This window comes from Ovis aries, chromosome 3 (genome assembly GCF_016772045.2).
Source record: "Ovis aries strain OAR_USU_Benz2616 breed Rambouillet chromosome 3, ARS-UI_Ramb_v3.0, whole genome shotgun sequence".
Lineage (NCBI taxonomy): Eukaryota > Metazoa > Chordata > Mammalia > Artiodactyla > Bovidae > Ovis > Ovis aries.
The window spans coordinates 23,783,552-23,803,371 of NC_056056.1; the positions used below are offsets into that span (position 1 = coordinate 23,783,552).

Here is a 19,820-nt window from a genome sequence, read left to right on the forward strand (position 1 = left end):
CGGGGTCCCAAAGAAAGACCACTTAGCAAACCAACAGACATGTCCAGTATAGACAGCTGGTGTTTCGAATCAGTGGGCAGGCTCATGTTCATTCTTTTAGTTGAAATGGGAAGGTATCTGTCGCAAAATTGTGCTGGATTTGAAAATCTTAAGCTGCACACTTTAAAATCTATTTAAGAAGATGAGGACGCACTTGAAGATGTCCATCAGGTGGGATACACATTGGATGAGTCAAAAATACAAAAGAAAAATGTTAAAAGACTGGTAAGCACAACAGTGTGACATATGAAGTCTAGACTCAGAAATGCTCTGTTACTTCACCCTGCTGAGCAAGACCCTTAACTTCTCTGACCTTCAATTCCCTCATAAAACAGGAAGAAAACATCAACATCATTTAACAGAAAATGAAATAAGATAATGCATGCGAAAACCTGGCCAAACGGTAAATGCACAAATTTTTCTAAGTAATTATTCAGGTTCAAAAATATTATACCAAATGTGGAAACGGAAGGTGAACTAGCTGAGCTGGCTTGCCCTACTTTTTAAGTTTTCTGGTTATAAACGGTAACTCTGACTTCTGTTTCTGACCCTGCATGACCATGGAACCCCAAATAAGTCTGCCTTCATTTAGAAGACAGAGGTCCAAGCAGCTCAACACAGGAACACATTTTTATAACATGCCAGTCTTGCTGGAAAAGACAAAATCTTGCTGAAAAGCAGCTCCTCTCACACCTAGTAGTGCACATTCCAGTGTTTTCCTAGGATGATGCACAGAATAACACAGATTCTGCAGTTAAGCATTCAAAACTTACCTGCTACCCTCAGCAGCTCAGCAAGGCCCAGCAGCTTGGTGGACTGCTTGTAACACATGGGGGACTGGCAAATACACTCCTTGATGAGGCCGATCCGATCAGAGCACAAGCGCACTACAAAGACAGACACACTGATGACTTGTGACCAGGGACACAACAAAGGTATGACGACCTTCCTAATTTAAGGCAAATGAACAAAATGAAAACAGTGTGTACCCCCAGATCAATAAGAATTAAGTAAAGGACAATTTAAAAAAATAATAAAGTTATTGTTGATTCTGAATAAATAACGTACGTTAAAGATCCTTTATCACCAAAGTTCTGAAATACAGCAAGTGAACTGACATTCTGAAATTAAGAGAGAAGTGCTGCATTGTCAAATCAGGACTAACGGAAAATTTTAAAGACAGTGGTATTTGTCTTTGAAAATTTCACATACTTCCTTGTACACCTGTTTGCCCACCATACCTCAGCTTCCCCAAATCCATTCCAAATTCCAAATATCCACTTTCTGCCTCCACCACATCACTTCAGTTGGGACAGTAAAAGTCCTTGAAGCACTCACTGGCCCGATTTATATAAATGACATAAAGGAGAAAGGTAGTAGCTTTTCTTTGGAACAGGCTTTTGGAGGAAGGGTAAATTTTTATTGGGATTAAATTTCAGACTTTCAGAAAGGTTGCAAGAATGATACAAAGAATTCCTCTAAATAGTTTTCGCCAAGATTAACCCAGAATTTTCAGTATTCAAGATATAACTTTCAGGACTGTCTAGGGAATATTTTACTATTATCTCCATCTGAGGTAGGTCAAGTTCAAAGCCATTAAGTTGACACAGATCACACAGGTCAAAGTGGGCTGAATCAGAATCTAAACACAAGAAGACAAAATCACAACTGTATACAATGCCTAGCAGGGTGTTAGTCCCTCAAAGTCAAGAGGTACCCTTTCATTATTCTGGTTGCTAGAATAAATGTGCCTAAATTAATTTTTATTGAATGTAAGGAAAGGAGCATGGAGAGAGGAGAAGGAAGGGACAGGAGTGGAGGGAAAGAGGGAGAAGGCAAAAGAGGGTAAGACCACTCTAATTCTGCCAGCATTAAGAGGAACTCCAAGGAAAATCATAAAATGACAGCTGATACTTACAGAGCTCTTACTATATCCCAAACACTGTAAACGTAACAGACTTAATCTTTATAAGAAATTCGATAAGATGCTTATTAATACACTCATTCAGTAAACAAGAAAAGTTAAATACAAAGAAAAGTTAAGAAGAGTGTCTAGTTATTCAGCAATACGTGAAAAAGTGGGTTTCCCTTGTGGCTCAGATGGTAAAGAATCGGCCTGCAATGCAAGGGACCCAGGTTCGATCCCTGGGTCAGGATTATCCACTGGAGGAGGAAATGGCAACTCACCCCAGTATTCCTGCCTGGAAAATCCCATGGACAGAGGAACCTGGCAGGCTACAGTCCATGGGGTGGCAAAGAGTCAGACACAACTGAGTGACTAACCCTAACGGACCTAAGGCTGGGCTTAACACAACACTCTTAAGTCTGGAAAATCAATGGATTCTATTGTAGAAAGAACACAGAGATAACTGAAATATCTTAAATTGGTTCACTTGAATATAAGAATACTTTGGCCACCTCATGCAAAAAGTTGACTCACTGGAAAAGACTCTGATGCTGGGAGGGATTAGGGGCAGGAGGAGAAGGGAACGACAGAGGATGAGATGGCTGGATGGCATCACTGACACAATGGACGTGAATCTGAGTGAACTCCAGGAGTTGGTGATGGACAGGGAGGCCTGGCATGCTGCGATTCACGGGGTCGTGAAGAGTCAGACACGACTGAGCGACTGAACTGAACTGAATACAACATAGACACCCAAGATAGAAGGAAAAGTGCACACAAACACATCACAGGTGACCCTTACATAAGGAATCATTTTTATACATTTCTGATCCTGTTTTCTATTAACTCATGCATTATATCTAGCAACACTAGCCTTCACCGCTGGAAACACCAACTCTGATAGTGTAGGCAAAGAAGGGCATCAAAACAAAGCGAAGTGTACTATTGTACGCGGGCTACAATAAAGAAAAATAGCCGGATCATAAGTCTTTAAAGATCAAGTTATTCTGTTGATCCAGTATTACTGATGAACATGAAAACAGCTTAAACCTAAGCTGCACCTGTGGCATAAATACAACAAACAGTACAGAAAAGGAATATTCCATCTCCACATCCAGGAGTCATTCTAATAGGAAACTCCAAATCAATATATAAACTGAAAAGCTGTCAGGACATGAAAGCAACATCTTTCTTAAGACTCTCCTCAGTCAGGAAGTTTCTCAGTGAGGTGGCAGGTTTGGTTGAAAATATTTAAATCCATCAGCTGATTTGTAAACATTGCTAATTGAGTACCACAGAAAAATCAGAGCTCAATATAACTTTCAAACTTCAGTAGCATTTGGGAATCCATTTTTTTTTGGTGTTGTATCAATCTGCCTGGATTAAATAACTAGCTAAAAGATACATACAGAGTCAAAGCTATAATGGCCTGACCTAACAAGAGATACAAGAAGGACAAAAGTTTCATACTACTTTGGACTCTCTCATGATTGAAATCTTCAATTAAAAATATATACGTATTGGGGAAGTGGTTAATGATTTAAGACATTTGGGAATAAACTAAAAATGCTTGCTGGTAACTCTGATTGATCCTCACAATTTAAAGAAGGTTTGAGCTCAAAAATTAAATGAATGGTATAAGTGAATAGACTTTTCTAGCGATTTAACAATCACCTTGAATATGCCTATTTAAGATGCTGCAGGATACTTAAAATCACATACTTATTACTTTCAAACAATAATCAAGATAATAGTAATACCACCTTTAAAAAATCTTAGATTTTTGTCTGACAAGCAGAACTTTCATTTTTAGTAAAACTACAGTGGAAACCCACACGAGAATGTCTCCACTGGCTGACATTCCCTAAGATCCATCTGACTCAAATAATCTCAGAGGATAAACACACCAAGGAACCTGTAACAGACTATCATTGATCAATGATATTAGAAGTTTTTTTTTAAAAAAAACAAACACCAGAGACACAATTCCAGTGAAAATTTATCAAAAACCAGAGATGAGAAGAACCTAGCGAAACCTCTCCTACTTCCAATTCTGAACATTTCCAGAGTTAGAATACAGATGAGAGCCCTTTGCTGTACACCTGAAACTAACACAACACTGCCAGTCAATTACACTTCAATAAAAAAATTAAAAATCTTTTTTAAGAATAAAGATCAGAGATTACATGGAAACTAGCCAAGCATACCGCGAATCACCAAACACACTCACTTCATTTAGGGCACTGAGGTGCAGGGTTTGAAGCCACAGAAAATCTCTCTCCTGCTTATCAGGTGAGGTTCAGGACACTGGGAGATGCCCACTGTCCCAAAAGGACAGATGACTTGTTTGGGCTGGTACTAATTAAGATCCGTCTAGTCAAGGCTATGGTTTTTCCAGTGGTCACGTATGGATGTGAGAGTTGGACTGTGAAGAAGGCTGAGCACCGAAGAATTGATGCTTTTGAACTGTGGTGTTGCAGAAGACTCTGAGAGTCCCTTGGACAGCAAGGAGATTCAACCAGTCCATTCTGAAGGAGATCAACCCTGAGATTTCTTTGGAAGGAATGATGCTAAAGCTGAAAGTCCAGTACTTTCGCCACCTCATGCGAAGAGTTGAGTCATTGGAAAAGACTTTGATGCTGGGAGGGATTGGGGGCAGGAGAAGAAGGGGACGACACAGGATGAGATGGCTGGATGGCATCACGGACTCGATGGACGTGAGTCTGAGTGAACTCCGGGAGTTGGTGATGGACAGGGAGGCCTGGAGTGCTGCGATTCATGGGGTCTCGAAGAGTCGGACACGACTGAGCAACTGAACTGAACTGAACTGAATCGAACTGAATCTGACTTCCACCTTTAGGTAAAAGAACTTGAGCAGTGCTAACATACTGTTAGTAATTTAACTAAACAACAATTTCCTGTCATTCCCTCTGTTAAAAAAAATACGGATTCAATTAAAGAATATTCTACAGTAAGCATAAGAAGAAATAAACTATTATCATTTAGAGCTACTTCTAAATTACACAACTGAAACAAATAAATTTCAATCCAAAACTGATGTAAACATGAAACTCTCACCTGTAATCCCCAATTTCTCTTTTTGCTGTTATCCAACAGCCTCACTGCTGTACTAATGTCACTGAAAAATGGGACAGAGGGCAGAACCTATTGCTAATGGATTAAATGACCAAAAGTACTCTTTATTTCGACACCTAAACAGGAATACTAGTGAAATTTATGCAAAATAAGCTAATAAAAGTGCAACACTTAAGTAGAAAACTCACCTTGCAAAGGCAAGATCTTCACCCCAAATTCTTCAAGGCACCCCAGGGCCTGGATAAGATCGAGCTCCTCTTGAATGGCAGGAGGTCGATCTGTTATCAGCTGTAAACAGCACCTAGGACAAAATCATTTTTAAAGTGGAAAAGTAGCATATGTTCAGCTAAACTGCCCTTCTATGATCGACAACACAGGGATCCAACACATTTATCAGACAGCAACTTCCTTCCAGGTATTCTGCTAGAGGCTTCCTGATCTCTTACTTAATCCTCACAGCAAGCCTGTGAGACAGAGAAATATCACCACTTGCTTTGCAAGGAAGCCAAAACTGAAGCTCAGATGTGAGTGATTTGCGCAGGTTACAGCTCGTAAGGTATCAGAGGATAAAGCAAGATAGGTTAGCTCTGGGCTTAGTGCTCTGTTTACTGTTAACCTCAAAGATAATGATGATATAAAAAGGATTAAGCAAAAAGACAGAATTCAGATAATTTCCAGTTATTCTTCTAAGGAAAGCAGAAATGTCTTGATTTCGGTCACAACTCTGTCTCTCAAAGGAAAAAAGAATAACCTAACAAAGTGCACAAGAGACATTTTGCTGATCAGAAACAATCAGTTGTTGATGCAGTACTGAGATAAATATAAGTGACAGTGATTTGATAACTAAGAATTTGTGATACCTATGGAGGATTTTAAGCAAATTTTGTGAAACTCAGAGAAAGCATACTTGATAAATTTTAGTTAACAACAAATCTATTTTCTGAAAGATGCACGTAGAGGAACAGTGCAGAGAAGGCACTAGCACCCCACTCCAGTACTCTTGCCTGGAAAATTCGCTGAATGGAGGAGCCTGGTAGGCTGCAGTTCATGGGTTCGCTCAGAGTCAGTCACGACTGAGCAACTTCACTTTCACTTTTCAGTTTCATGCACTGGAGAAGGAAATGGCAACCCACTCCAGTGTTCTTGCCTGGAGAAGCCCAGGGACGACAGAACCTGGTGGGAGGCCGTCTGTGGGGTCACAGAGAGTCGGACATGACTGAAACGACTTAGCAGCAGAGGAACAGTGGAGCATAAGACTAGAAAGGACAGGCAGAGGTCAGGCCATGAAGAGCAAATGAGTCTAAGATCCTGGACCATCACAGGAAGATGTCTAGGCCAGTGTCTACCTACATGACCAACTGACAGATATAGGCCTATCTTCTTCTTGCAAAAATTAGGGCAGATAAGCACTAACACATACTACTGGTTCAAGAGTAAACAGTATATAACCTATTTATGGTATCTACGAAAATTCCAACTGCATTTACCTTTGAAAACAGGAATTCCAGTTTTAGGAATTTATACTACAGATAAGCTCTTTTTGAAATAAAATGCACTAAATCAGGAACTAATTAAATAAACTATATAAAAGTCAAACAATGGAATATTCTACAACCACCAAAAAAGAATGCAACAAACCAATAAGCACTTACACAGAAAAACCCTACATAAAGACAGCGAGTGAATAAAACAAAACAGAGAAAGGTATGGACAAGTAGTAAGCACCTGTGACTTAGGAAAGAAGTATGTAATATTCAATAAGATATTCCAGAAGGATACACAGGAAATACATTAAAAGTATAGAAAGCATTCAAGATAGTGGAACTATAATGAGGAGAAAGACATTGTCCATAGCTTATCTTTCTGTATTTTATCTCGTGCCTGCATTGCTTCTTCAATTAAAAAAAATAGTAAATAAATAATAATTTAATCAGTAAGAATGGATGGCTATTCTCTATTTCAATAAAACTGTGAACAATTAAATACATCTGAGCTCACAAGTCACAATCAGTTGGTGCAACGTTATACACATATGACATTTTTAAAATTTAAGTGTGTCCTTATAGGAGAAATTCCATGGACAGCAGAGCCTGGCAGGCTATGGTCCATGGGGTTGCAAAGAGTTGGACACGGCTGAGCAACTAACACTTTCACTTCACTTTCATAGGAGAGAGAAGATGGATGAAAGGAAAATACTGCAAGTATAGTTTTTAAAATGATCTCTAGGAGCATCTGTCAAGAAGATTTAGGTCAAACACAACTCCAAGTTTCAAAGGCTATTCTATTTGATATTTTCATCATCTGAAATAGAAATACTATCCCTTGGGAAAGAAGAAAAAATGTACTAACTATTTTAAACAACTTTGTCAAGTTTAATAACATGCCTTGAGAAAACATGACTCTGTGATAAGATTTCACTGGGAGGAGCTGGCGGGGGGGCAGTTTGGAGGGGAAATGATACCTTTAAAAGTCTTGCTAGAGTTGAAGTAACTACTAGTCATTTGAGGGGAAAAGTAACTAAATAACTATCACAATCTTTACACCAAAATAATCCAAATAAGCCTAAAATTTCAATGCAAAAATAAAACTGAAGTAGTAAGAAAAGAATATTAAAAATGACTTTAATGATCTTTGGAATTAAAGGTCTTTCAAAGTCTGACACAAAAGACAGAAACCTTATGTAAGAGAAAAGAATAACAATTACAATTTTTAGAAATTCTAAATAGCCATTTGAAAGATAAAGTCTATACAATAAAAAGCTGGCAACATAGTTAAGCCATTAAGAGAGGCAAAGGCTTAAAGTTCTACATGCAAAAAAAAAAAAAAAGCACCTAAGAATCAATACCAAGAAAAAGGGACGCTAATTTTCCTATACAACAGGCCAAGAGAATAGAATCCCTAGTCCATAAATTTCCACTTGGAAGAGACTTTTGGGTTTTATTATCTAATCAGGTCTCCTGTCCCTAAGCAGACTGGAAGCCATGTAAAGGATACAGAAATGACCTAATGTGCTAAAATTTTCCAGAACCTGGATTTACAGGCTACAACATGAATTTCTTCCAATAGAAGAAAAGTATAACCTTACAGAAAATCAGCTAGAATGACTGTGGGAAAGTGTGCTAGAGAAAAAGGCTCATAAGCTAATGAACACTCATGATATAATTAAGTTTTCTTTCTATATTCAAGCCCTAAGCAACTGTACCCCAAATGGAAGGGTCACTCTGTACTTGTGATAACGTATTTTGTAAAGCAGAGAATAAAACCAACAATGCAGTGTGTGTATTCTGACCCCATTCTCTCTTATGGAGAACACAGTTCCTCTACCTGGCCAGATCCATGCAGGTGTCAGTGAGGTTGGTAGAAGAATTGAAGTACTCTCTGCTGGCTGCCAGAACCAAGTCAATACTTTTTTCGTAACTGACCCTGTATTGGGTTTTTCCTTTATGGGCTATACTAGTTGGTGGATTTATTGAGCAACCACTGCAGTGCATCATCTGCCCAGCCAGGTGGATGTTCTCAAGGCGACTGGAACACAGAAGACTTTCTGTAAATATCTGGGGAAAAGAATAAAATAGAATTAGTGCTTAGAAAGGGAGGACTCAGTTCTCAACACAATGGAAGCTCTGATATCCAAGTATAATAAATTTTAAAAATACATCCATTCTACAAGCAGAGGTTGCACAATACTGTGAATGTACCTCAATGACAATGAAGCATACTTTAAAATGCTTAATTTTATGTTATGTGAATTTCACCTCAATTTTAAAAAAATTCCCTCTTTTAGCAAGAAGAAATAATTTAACTGAACAAACTAATGGTAAGCATACTTTCATGTGTTACAATGAACACTTAAGTAAAATACCTAAAGTTCCTACTCACTGAAACCAAGTCCATCAGACATACTGTCCCACACTCTGGGTGAATTATAACATTTTTATTTTTTAAAAGAAAATCTTTGAATATGGTGCACATAATTAATGACTGCTTAAAGCACATAAAGTCAGTCTCAGAAGTGTACGTGCATGCTCAGTCTCTCAGTCACATCTGACTCTTTGCAACCCCACGGACTGTAGCCCGTCAGGCTCCTCTATCCCTGGGATTTCCCAGCCAAGAATACTGGAGTGGGTTGCCATTTCCTTCTCCAGGGGACCTTCAGTCTCACTAAATACCTAAGCTACAAATGTTCTCCTTACACCTCATCACTAGAATGACAATACACCACGTGACATTTTTTTGGCCAATCTGCAAATTAAAAACTATTTAATACAACAGAAGCTACTTGATGGAAGGTAGTTGTGCAAATACCACAGCATTTTACAAGGCAACTAACAGCACCAATTAACATAAAATTTATTCTATAACTGAGGTTATTTACTTATTCCAAAAGAGTCTCATTAAAGAAATACATTTAAGCCCACACTAATCATATCGATATATAATCAGCACAAGAACTTCCCTGGGAGAACATCCCCGGAATAACGTCCCCGGGGCTGCTCTTTCCTATCACGCCACTGCTGGATGAGGACAGAAATAGAAGCAAGAACTGAAAAGAACATTTAATGGACAGGCAAGAGTTTCCTTATAAAAAGGAAGGCTAACCAATTTTCATAAGATCTCCTTACTTTCAATTGTTCTAAGCTTCTGGAAAAGGTAGTTTTAGACAGGCTTTTACTAAAATGACTGGCAAGGATAAAATTACTAATCTCCAACAAGGGATCTGCTATAAAATACATATTGTGGCAGAAAGCAAATTATCAGGCAGTAACCCTAACCACTTATACAACAGGTGAAAATGGCTCACTCCAAGTGACCAAAATGACTTAGGTGTAACAATTTCTCTTTTTCTTTGATTTATTCAGGTAAGCCATAGAGACTCAATGCCCGATACTTAAAATTACAATTCACTCCTATGATTTTAAAGGTTTTGCTGAAATGAACAGTACACATTTCTGCTCTACAGGCTATATAGAACTCATGCACTTTATCAAAATTGGGCCAATGAGATTTCAAATTAATTTCCAAGAACAGGTAAACCGAATATAACAGCCACAAGTCAGTAAGACAATATAGCATAATTTAAACAGCACTAAAATATTTTCAAATGCCACATCTGGGTTATCCTCTAGAATCAGTTTAAGACAGTTATAATATGCTTTAAAATGTTTTCTCAAAGGAGAAAGACTAACAGCACAAAGTTGTTAAAATATCAAAGCCTAATACAAATGTGTTAAAATATAACAGAAACGATTTAATATGTCAAGCTGTTATGATAGATTACACAAAAGTGAGTTCAAGTGTAATATATTTAACGCCAATTTTTCAGTCAGAATCACAAAATACCAGGAAATAATGCTACGCACACTTAAAAACTACTTTAAGCATACTAATGACAGTTGAGATTTGGGGCCCCATATGCTTATAGATTATTTTCTCCTGAAACTGAATTTCCAGTTTTGCTTTAGATACAAGGGGGAAGTTACTGGCAGTTGTGCATGGTCAGAGACTGTAATCATCAATATAAACTTTACACCCATCAAGCAAATAAAAATCTGAAGTTCAAATACAAAAAACTATTCATTTCTCAACAGCCTATGTTCATTTCTCAACAGTGCTCTTTTGTTAAAACCACCCTGAATTAAAATACAGCCAATTTCATAAAACACAGACCCATTTTATAACTCTCATTTTATCAACAGGTTATGCTTTGTGATTGTCAGAGCAGAGCAACACGAGAAATATCCTACCCAATTTGGATCTGGCTTATTTGATAGGAAAATTCAAATGGGAACACTCTTGTGAACTGTATCTCATTAAAAATGGGTTAGCTGCATCATTTTTCCATGCAAAGCCTGAGGAATTTGGTGATAATACACATACCTTCCAAAATAAGGATTAAATCCTCCCAGGTTACAATCCTAGACAACTAGCCATCTTTAAGTACCCTTTGTACGCCAAATACTAGAATATGCACTAGGGGAGCTGAAGATGAACGTGATCTAATAATGCCTGCCTATAGGCTAATGATCAAGAGGAAGAAACACACATAGAAACACACAAGTCACTACATTTGAAAGCAAGGCTACAAAAGAGATGAGCTACATCAAAGGACAAAGGAAGGCATCTTAGAGGACAAGATTAGTGAGCTGAATCCTACAAGTTATCATCAATTTTCAAATTTAAAAAAGAGGAACATATTCCAGGTAGGCAAAAGGAATAACGTGCAGAGTCACAGAAGCAGGGAACAGCATGGTCGGCGGAGGGACTCAGGACAGACCAGACACCACTGAAGCCCCAGGGGACACAGTAGAGTGTGTCAGAGGCGAGAAATGCACAGGGTGGTTGGAATTGCCAGTGGCTTTCTATGACAGGGTAAGAAATATGGGTACTTTCTGACTGTACATAGGGAATAAGCAGCTCATTTTAAGAAGAGTGTAATGAAAAGGTCTGTTTTAGAAGAATATTCTCAATCCATGTAAGTTAGAAGGAGACCTGGAAGGAGCAGAACAAGTTTGGAGGATTATTGCAACTTAGCAGAGATGAAGACAGGGCAGATTTGAGAGACTTTTCTTAGGTACATGAAGCCGTTTTTCACAAGTCACCAGTGTTAGTCGCTCAGTTCAGTTCAATTCAGTCGCTCAGTCATGTCCGACTCTTTGCGACCCCATGAATGGCAGCACACCAGGTCTCCCTGTCCATCACCAACTCCCGGAGTTCACCCAAACTCATGTGCATCGAGTCGGTGATGCTATCCAGCCATCTCATCGTCTGTTGTCCCCTTCTCCTCCTGCCCCCAATCCCTCCCAGCATCAGGGTCTTTTCCAATGAGTCAGCCCTTTGCATGAGGTGGCCAAAATATTGGGAGTTTCAGCTTCAGCATCAGTCCTTCCAATGAACATCCAGGACTGATCCCCAGTCGTGCCCAACTCTTTGCAACCCCATGGACTGCAGCCCACCAGGCTCCTCTGTCCATGGGATTTTCCAGACAGGGATATTGGAGTGGGTTGCCATTTCCTTCTCCAGGAGATCTTCCCAACCCAGGGATCAAACCCAGGTCTCCTGCACTGCAGGCAGATTCCTTACCATCTGAGCTACAAGGGAAGTCCGACTATGAGGAAGTCATTTTTGGTGACAACCAAAACTATGGAAGAGAGGCTTGTACTTGGCGTACAATTGTACTTGATGTACAATTCGGAGTTTTCCAGATGAAAATTAACCCCTAAACAAATGTGTGGCAATGAACAAAGAAGATATGAAAGTGCTCAAACTCTAAAGCACTACTCAGTTACCAGCTATTTGTCAATAATTCAGTCCTATTACTTGGAGTGAAGCTTCTGGTCATCATCTTTGTGTTCAACCAACAAAATCTAACAACCAAAATTTAAAAATTAAAAGGAAACACTAAAATCTGTCAAGTTACCTCATAGCAAGCGTCAGAATCTAGACACGTGTAAACATTCTGCTGCATCGTTAACATGTCCTGCAGCAACACTCTCCAGTGAGACTCACTGACAGGAGGCTGCCTGGGAGGAGAGAAAGAAAAAAGAAAATTGCGGCTGTCAATTGATCAAAAGTAAAAAAATTGGTACCACCATTCTCTATGCCACATAGCTCTTGGATGATCAACAGAAGTATATTTCATTTGAATTTCCAAGGAAAAAAGCTTGGATTAAAGACAGATGGAAAAGGTGGGCAGTGACACAACATCAGAGGTGCTGGCAGAGCAACCTCGGCCACAGGCGGCCTAGACACAAAACTGGAATAGCACTCTCTGACTACGGCAAAGGTATACAAGCTGTGAGTTTCTATGGTGAAATAAAACACATGGCCTAAGATAAAGCAGCTGCAATACAGCAGAAAAAGCACTTGGAGGCAGGAGAATGCATTTCAAAATTCCACCTCATCACTTTGCAATTGCCAGCAGGGGATGTCCTTAACTTAAACCACACGTACAGATGGAGAAGGCTACAGAGGCCATACGTGGCTTGAGTCTTGAGGAGGGAAGTGCTGCTGGTCAGCAGGGCAGCCTCAGGGTTTCCTCTCAGTGGGAGTCTCGGCAGAGTCCAGGGAGTCTGGGACAGTGTTGCAGCGGTTCCTTCCACCCAGGTGCCAGCCCAGGTGAGATAAGACAGAGCCCTGTAAGGCAGCTGCAGTTCCTATCTGGCTTACAAAGATGCTTCATTCCCCACACAAGTTGGTATCTATTTCAACAATTCCATAGCCACAGTGTTCAGGGTCCCCTCAAATATAAGCCAGTGACCACACATGGGAAAGTTCAAAATAGCAAGTGCCTATCAGATTCCCCAGTTTATCGACAGTTTCTTCTGCTCAGAAGCAATTTACCAATCGGGGCTCGAGCAGTGAGGCCTACACAATGTAGTTGTTCAAATACCATGTCATCTTAGCTTCCAGAGTCACAGAGTTAGATATTTGATGGCTCAGATTCTTCTACAGTAGCAGGAAAGGTTTTGTTAACAATGCCCCAGGGACTCACATACTAGCTCTGTGACTGTGAGTATTTAATACTCCTGAATTTCAGTTTTCTAACTTAAAGTCCATCTCAGACAATGATAAGGAATGGAAGAGATTAATGTGGATAAAACAGACAACTGAGGCAAGGTTTTTCCTAACTGTAAAAACAGGCTCAACTGCCTGTATGGAATTGAATAAACTTACTAATTTCTTTGAACTTCAGATCCCTTTTTTGAATATTATGAGGATTAACTTAAAGTAGAATGTATGAAAAGACACACCTCACATTTTTCTGGTACAACAGAGCATTCAACAAATGTGAATGAATGAATGGGAAAGTTACAAATACACTGTTCATTTTTCTGTCGTCACTTATACCATCATGAATATTGCCTGGTAGGAGGGCAGATGTGCTGTAATTCTCTCCACCTCTCTTCAAAGTTCATCTCTGTTGAATATCTATGAGTTTGTAATCACCATTTATGTTTATTTTCTAGTGCTGAAGTTCTATATACTCATGAATCTCATTACTTGAAAGGGTAGGTTTTGTTTTGTGTTTGTCAAACCAACTGAATGTTTCTTTTCCATGCACTGTTTTCTCTCTTATGGATTAAAAACAAAATATTTTTTAAAAAATTTATATTTGCTGCACAAAATGAACAATTATTTCTATCCCATATGCAATAAAGCTTAAGAGACCACATTCTTTTCCAGCGTACAGATACATAAAACAAGCTGACATATTTGCAAGTCTTCAAGGATAATCCCCGAAGTGCTTCCTTTAGCTAGACATTGGTATGTGAACTCTTTGGGTGGACTTCAAAAAATAAGGGCTCTTTCACATTTGGCTTGCAGGCAAAAAAAGTAGCAAAATGTTTGAAAAATTGAGTGTCCATCTTGCACAAGCTTCGTAAAACCAGACCTGGGCACTGTCTAGTAGAATTCAAATTCTCATGCCCAGCTGTTCTTCTGGAAACCAGCAACACGGGACAGATGGTATTGATGCTTGCTCACACATGGCTAGTTGTAAGTACAGGTTCTAATTAAAACAAATTATAAGACATTATTTCCAATGGTCTTTTCAGAATGCATGCAGTAAATAAGAACCAAGAGTGGAACTTGGAGGCACTATAACAAGAGGTTTGAAAATTGACAGAGATACCTGAATACAAACATGACGTATGAGTTACCACTTTGGAATGAAGGCATGTGTTATTTTCCAGAAAGAAAATACTACAGCATTCAAGATGGTAAAACCTCATTGGTGACACAGTCAGTGAAACCTGCCACCATTTAGAATATGCGTAAGAAAATTCTATAGTTGTTAAACATCAAGCCGTGGTAGCATACGTGAAATAATTAAGACTCATTTCAAGTTGACTACCTTGAAGAAAGAGGCCCTGCTCTCTTACATATTCTCAGTAAGTAGAATGCCATAAGTAGAAACTAACTTCAAAGATTTCAAAAGCACTTGAGAGATTCAATGGACAGACAGCAGGTAATCTAGCAGCAGCACCAACGCTTTCTTATTGAAGAGTGGGTTCTAGAGTAGAGCCAACGTGGTGGGAAATCCTGACCAACTGTTTACAGCTGTAAAGAAATCTTAAGACTTAAATTATCAGAATCTTCTAAATTACTCATTTAAAAGCTGAGAGATGGCCAGTAACACATAAGATTCCAAATTACATGTACAGTAACTGTAACACTTCCCCTGGATAAGCTGATGATTTCAAGGGAAATATATGGCACATAAGTTAATAACTATAATAAACTGTCCAAAAAGAGATGAGGAGAAAGTTTTAAGCCTTCCTATAAATTTACAATAATTTTCAGACTTACTACAGATCTATAACAATTAACATAGTATGGTTATTATTATTAGAAGATAGACAAATAGATCAATGGATCAAAATAAAGAATTCCAAAATAGGCCGCCATTACATGGATGACTGATAGTCAACAAAGATGCAAAAGCAATTCAGTACAGAAAGGATAGTCTTTTCAACAAATGACGCTGGAATATTTAGGTATTAAAAAAAAATTTATATCGTGAATGATAAACAAAAATGAACTCTCAAAATGGGCCATGAATCTGACTACAAAAGGAAAAACTAAAAATTTTACTACAAATGGCAGGAGGAAATCTTTGGCAAACGTTTCATAACATGACATCAAAAACACAATCAACAAAGAACAAGCTGATAAACAGTATCTTATCAAAATGTATAAAACATGCACTTCAAAAGACAAGTATGAAAATGAAAAGATAAGACAGATAGGAGAAAATCTCTGCAAAAGCATATATATAAAAAAGAACTCGTATCCCGAGTATATAAGAAAACTCAAAATCAGTAAAGAAACAAAAGCTCAGTTTTAAAATGATCTAAGAAGATACAATGATGGCAAATAATCACATAAATAGATGCTCAATGTTATTACTCTTTGGATAAAGCAATTTAAACAAAAATTAGATACCACAACATATTAATACCTATTAAAATAAACATAAAAAGACTGACCATACCAAGTATTGACAAGGATGGACTTCTCCTAAAAGACTGATTAAAAAAAAAAAAAAAAAACATTACTAATGCTTTGGAAGACAGTTTTTCCAAAAGTTAATCATCCATCTATTGATATGATCCTGCCATTCGACTCTCATGGATTTATCCAAAGGAAATGAAAGCACATGTCCATACATAGACTTGTGCACAAGTATTCATAGCAGCTATATTTGTACAAGGTAAAACTCAAAATAAACCAAATGTCCATCAACAAGTAGAAAAGATCCACAAAGTGCAGTAAATCCACCAATGGAATAGTAGTCACCCAATAAAATGGAATAAACTATGGATCCATGATACAACATGGATGAATCACAAAATAATTATGCTGACTGAAAGAAGCCAGACAAAAAGCATACTGCTATGACTCCATTTACATCAAATTCTAGGAAATGCAAAATAAGATACAGAGACAGAAAATAGATTAGTGATAGCCTGGGCAAGGAATGGGGGTGTGATGGGGAGAAGCAGGAGGAGGAATGGGATTATAAATGAGCAAAAGAAAGCCTTCAGGGGTGATGGTTAGGTACATTATTTTGATGAGGTGAAGGTTTCATGGGTACATCAGCTAAGTTCAGTTCAGTTGCTCAGTCGTGTCCAACTCTTTGTGATCCCATCAATCACAGCACGCCAGGCCTCCCTGTCCATCACCAACTCCCGGAGTCCACCCAAACTCATGTACATCGAGGCAGTGATGCCATCCAGCCATCTCATCCTCTGTCATCCCCTTATCCTCCTGCCCCCAATCCCTCCCAGCATCAGGGTCTTTTCCAATGAGTCAACTCTTCCAATGAAGTGGCCAAAGTACTGGAGTTTCAGCCTCAGCATCAGTCCTTCCAATGAATATTCAGGACTGATCTCCTATAGGATTGACTGGTTGGATCTCCTTGCAGTCCAAGGGATTCTCAAGAGTATTCTCCAACACCACAGTTCAAAGGCATCAATTCTTTGACGCTCAGCTTTCTTCACACGTGGATCAAAACTTATCAGTTTCTATACTTTATATGTGCAATTTATTATTGGTCAATTATAACCCAATGAAGTCAGAAAAAGAAAAAAACAAAAATGCAGTACTTGTTTCTAATCATGCACAATTATCAATTAATTGTGTTTATTACTCACTTTCGACCGGTGTGCCTAGTCAGCCTAACCATCAGCTTGCGTGCCTCTTCTGAGCTAGACTGAGTATTTTTAACATAGGAAATTGGCTTCTCAAGTCCATGTTTCTCCAAAATCTCTGACACACTGTAAGTAAAAAAGAACTTTTAAATATGCTTTGCTACCAAACAAAACAGCTCTAAGAACGCTGAACATACAAGTAGCACTTAGGTTTAAGTACTTTAAAAAAAATAAAAAAGTAGCACAGGGAATGACCCAATTTTACACATTACATTAATTCTTAGCCAAAGAAAACCTAATAACTATATACCAAATTTTATTTCTCCTACTGACTTTTATTACAATATTCTTGGGATAAGTTAACATATTTTTAAAACCCTGGCATATCCTTATCTCAAAATCTTTTTCACAATTTTGCTGTACTCTAAAAGCATTAAGTCAGCAAAATAAGCCAAATCTATCATTGCAATACCCAGCTTTAACTCTTAACAACCCTAGTATTTTGTTATAGGCAAGGCTGCTAGAAAAGCAATAAGCAAAGGATTTTAGAGTTGGAAAACCACAGAAACACCACAAGGCTCAATCTTCCTCAGGAATCCATTCTATAAACAAATAAATAAGATTCCTGTTCTTATATGGATCTTCTTAGGATATCTTATTCCATAATCATCAGCACTGTATACACACCTGGTTCTCACCAAATCTCACATTTATGAATTAAAGGTCAGATAACATTCAGTAACTCTGCATAAAGGTAAGATTAATGGGTCATGTCACCTGACATTATACACACTAAACATTTATCAGCTATTAATGGCTATGAGGCAAAACCAGAACAAGAATGAAAAGCTTTCCTTTTAAGAGGTTAGTAAATTAAGGTGAACAGTGAAAGACTTCTGAATCATCCAGAAACCTACAGGGTGCTACTGTTTGCCTGAGGTACTGTGAGCATAATTTAACTATGAACACAATTCATGGTTACATCCAGGAACATGTGGTGAAATAAATAATGTTTATCATGCAGTAATAACTTTTTATGAAATACATTGTTTATTATACTGTATCTCTTTGGGAAAGCTCCTTCCCACTTCATTAGGGAAATAAAGGAAACCATGTAGATTTGTAAGGAATGAATCTATATTGACTTAACAAATTAAGTTTTGTTCAAACTATGCTCAATTTTTCAGAGAGGCTGTGGGGAGGAGAGAGACATCAAATTAGTAGATTCCAAATACTTACACTTACATTATCAAGTGATGTTATTATTTATAATTTCCACAATTGTATATTGGAAGAGCAGAGTTTATTACTCCTAAAGTTTAATTTTATGTAAATATTTAAAACTTACATACAAGCACATTATATATAAATATAAAAATGAACACTAGTAAACAATATTACACTTTCTGAATAGCAACTTGGAGATTTTCAGTCTCCAAAAGGGCTTAATATTTCATTTTCACAGTAAAGAATATTGCTAGTTACTACTATAATCCAAATATTCAATCAAATGTAGTATACCCCAAAAAAAGGAAACCTAGGGGCAAAATAAACAATGTTTGCTGGTACAAGTAGCAACTGCTGAAGGAACTAATATTTCTTATTCACCCACTAAGTGTGAGGTACTTTAAAAGCTTAAAGTGAAAGTCACTAAGTCATGTCCCACTCTCTGCGACCCCAGGGACTGGAACTCTCCAGGCCAGAATACTGGAGTGGGTAGCCTTTCTCTTCTCCAGGAGATTTTCCCAACCCAGGGATCGAACCCAGGTCTCCCGCATTGCAGGTGGAGTCTTTACCACCCTAGCCACAAGGGGAGCCCTTAATATAATATTAATTTCATATCTCATTAGTTAGATATTATAGGTATTACAGCTAAGAAAACCATAGGCTCAAAGGTCACACAGCTGGTAAGTGACAACACCTAGATGTGAACCCACTTCTACTAGTCTTCAAAGTTCAGGTTTCCACTACTGCAGCATTCTGCCGAGATAAGCTAGTATGAGATTCATTCACTCCTAGGAGAATCAAACAAATATGAGACCAAAGTAGAAATGACCACTGGGCATACTTAATGTAACATTTCTTGGACAGATGTCTTTAATCAGCATAGAACCAGACTCAGTCTTCTCACCTGAGAATGTGCTCTAGTTGGTCTACCATGTCATGAAGCGCTGTGGTAACCTCTGTTTTTTGACTGAAGGATAAAGAAAAAAGAATTTAAATTAGGTTTTAGGAGTAGCTTTTTACCTAAAATACCAAACTCAAGTTTAAAAACAAACAAACAAAAAACTGATGTTTCCCTTGGACATTAATACATTAAAGTGTGTCATACTGTCCAAGTAAAAATGTCAGTCTCATCTCCTACACTCATTCACCATCTTTCATAACTCAAAAGAGATTAAGATAAAAAATACTAGAACAGAATGTATTTTCTATTAAAGATTAGTGAGACATGGGTTAACTATTTTCCTAAAGATTTTTAGTTCAGTTCTGATGAAAAGCAAAAAAGAATTATAAATCAACTGTAGTCTTTCTTTAAAGAAGGGATACAGAATAAAGCTATCATTTATTTCTGTTTTTTTTTAAAACAATAAAATAGATTGGGAGCCAAGGCCCTGCACAGTGGC

The 19,820-nt window shown here is 38.0% G+C and overlaps 1 protein-coding gene across 1 annotated transcript in view; it reads right to left on the minus strand.

Moving 5' to 3' along the window:
- NBAS (NBAS subunit of NRZ tethering complex) overlaps positions 1-19,820 on the minus strand; it is a 336,032-nt gene that overhangs the window by 161,450 nt on the left and 154,762 nt on the right. The window contains exons 27-32 of the mRNA XM_027966530.2: positions 19,325-19,387; positions 17,197-17,319; positions 12,459-12,561; positions 8,366-8,595; positions 5,230-5,342; positions 813-926 (exon numbers count right to left, since the gene is read on the minus strand). Coding sequence (XP_027822331.1) covers positions 813-926; positions 5,230-5,342; positions 8,366-8,595; positions 12,459-12,561; positions 17,197-17,319; positions 19,325-19,387 — 746 coding nt within the window. The remainder of the gene's footprint in view (positions 1-812; positions 927-5,229; positions 5,343-8,365; positions 8,596-12,458; positions 12,562-17,196; positions 17,320-19,324; positions 19,388-19,820) is intronic.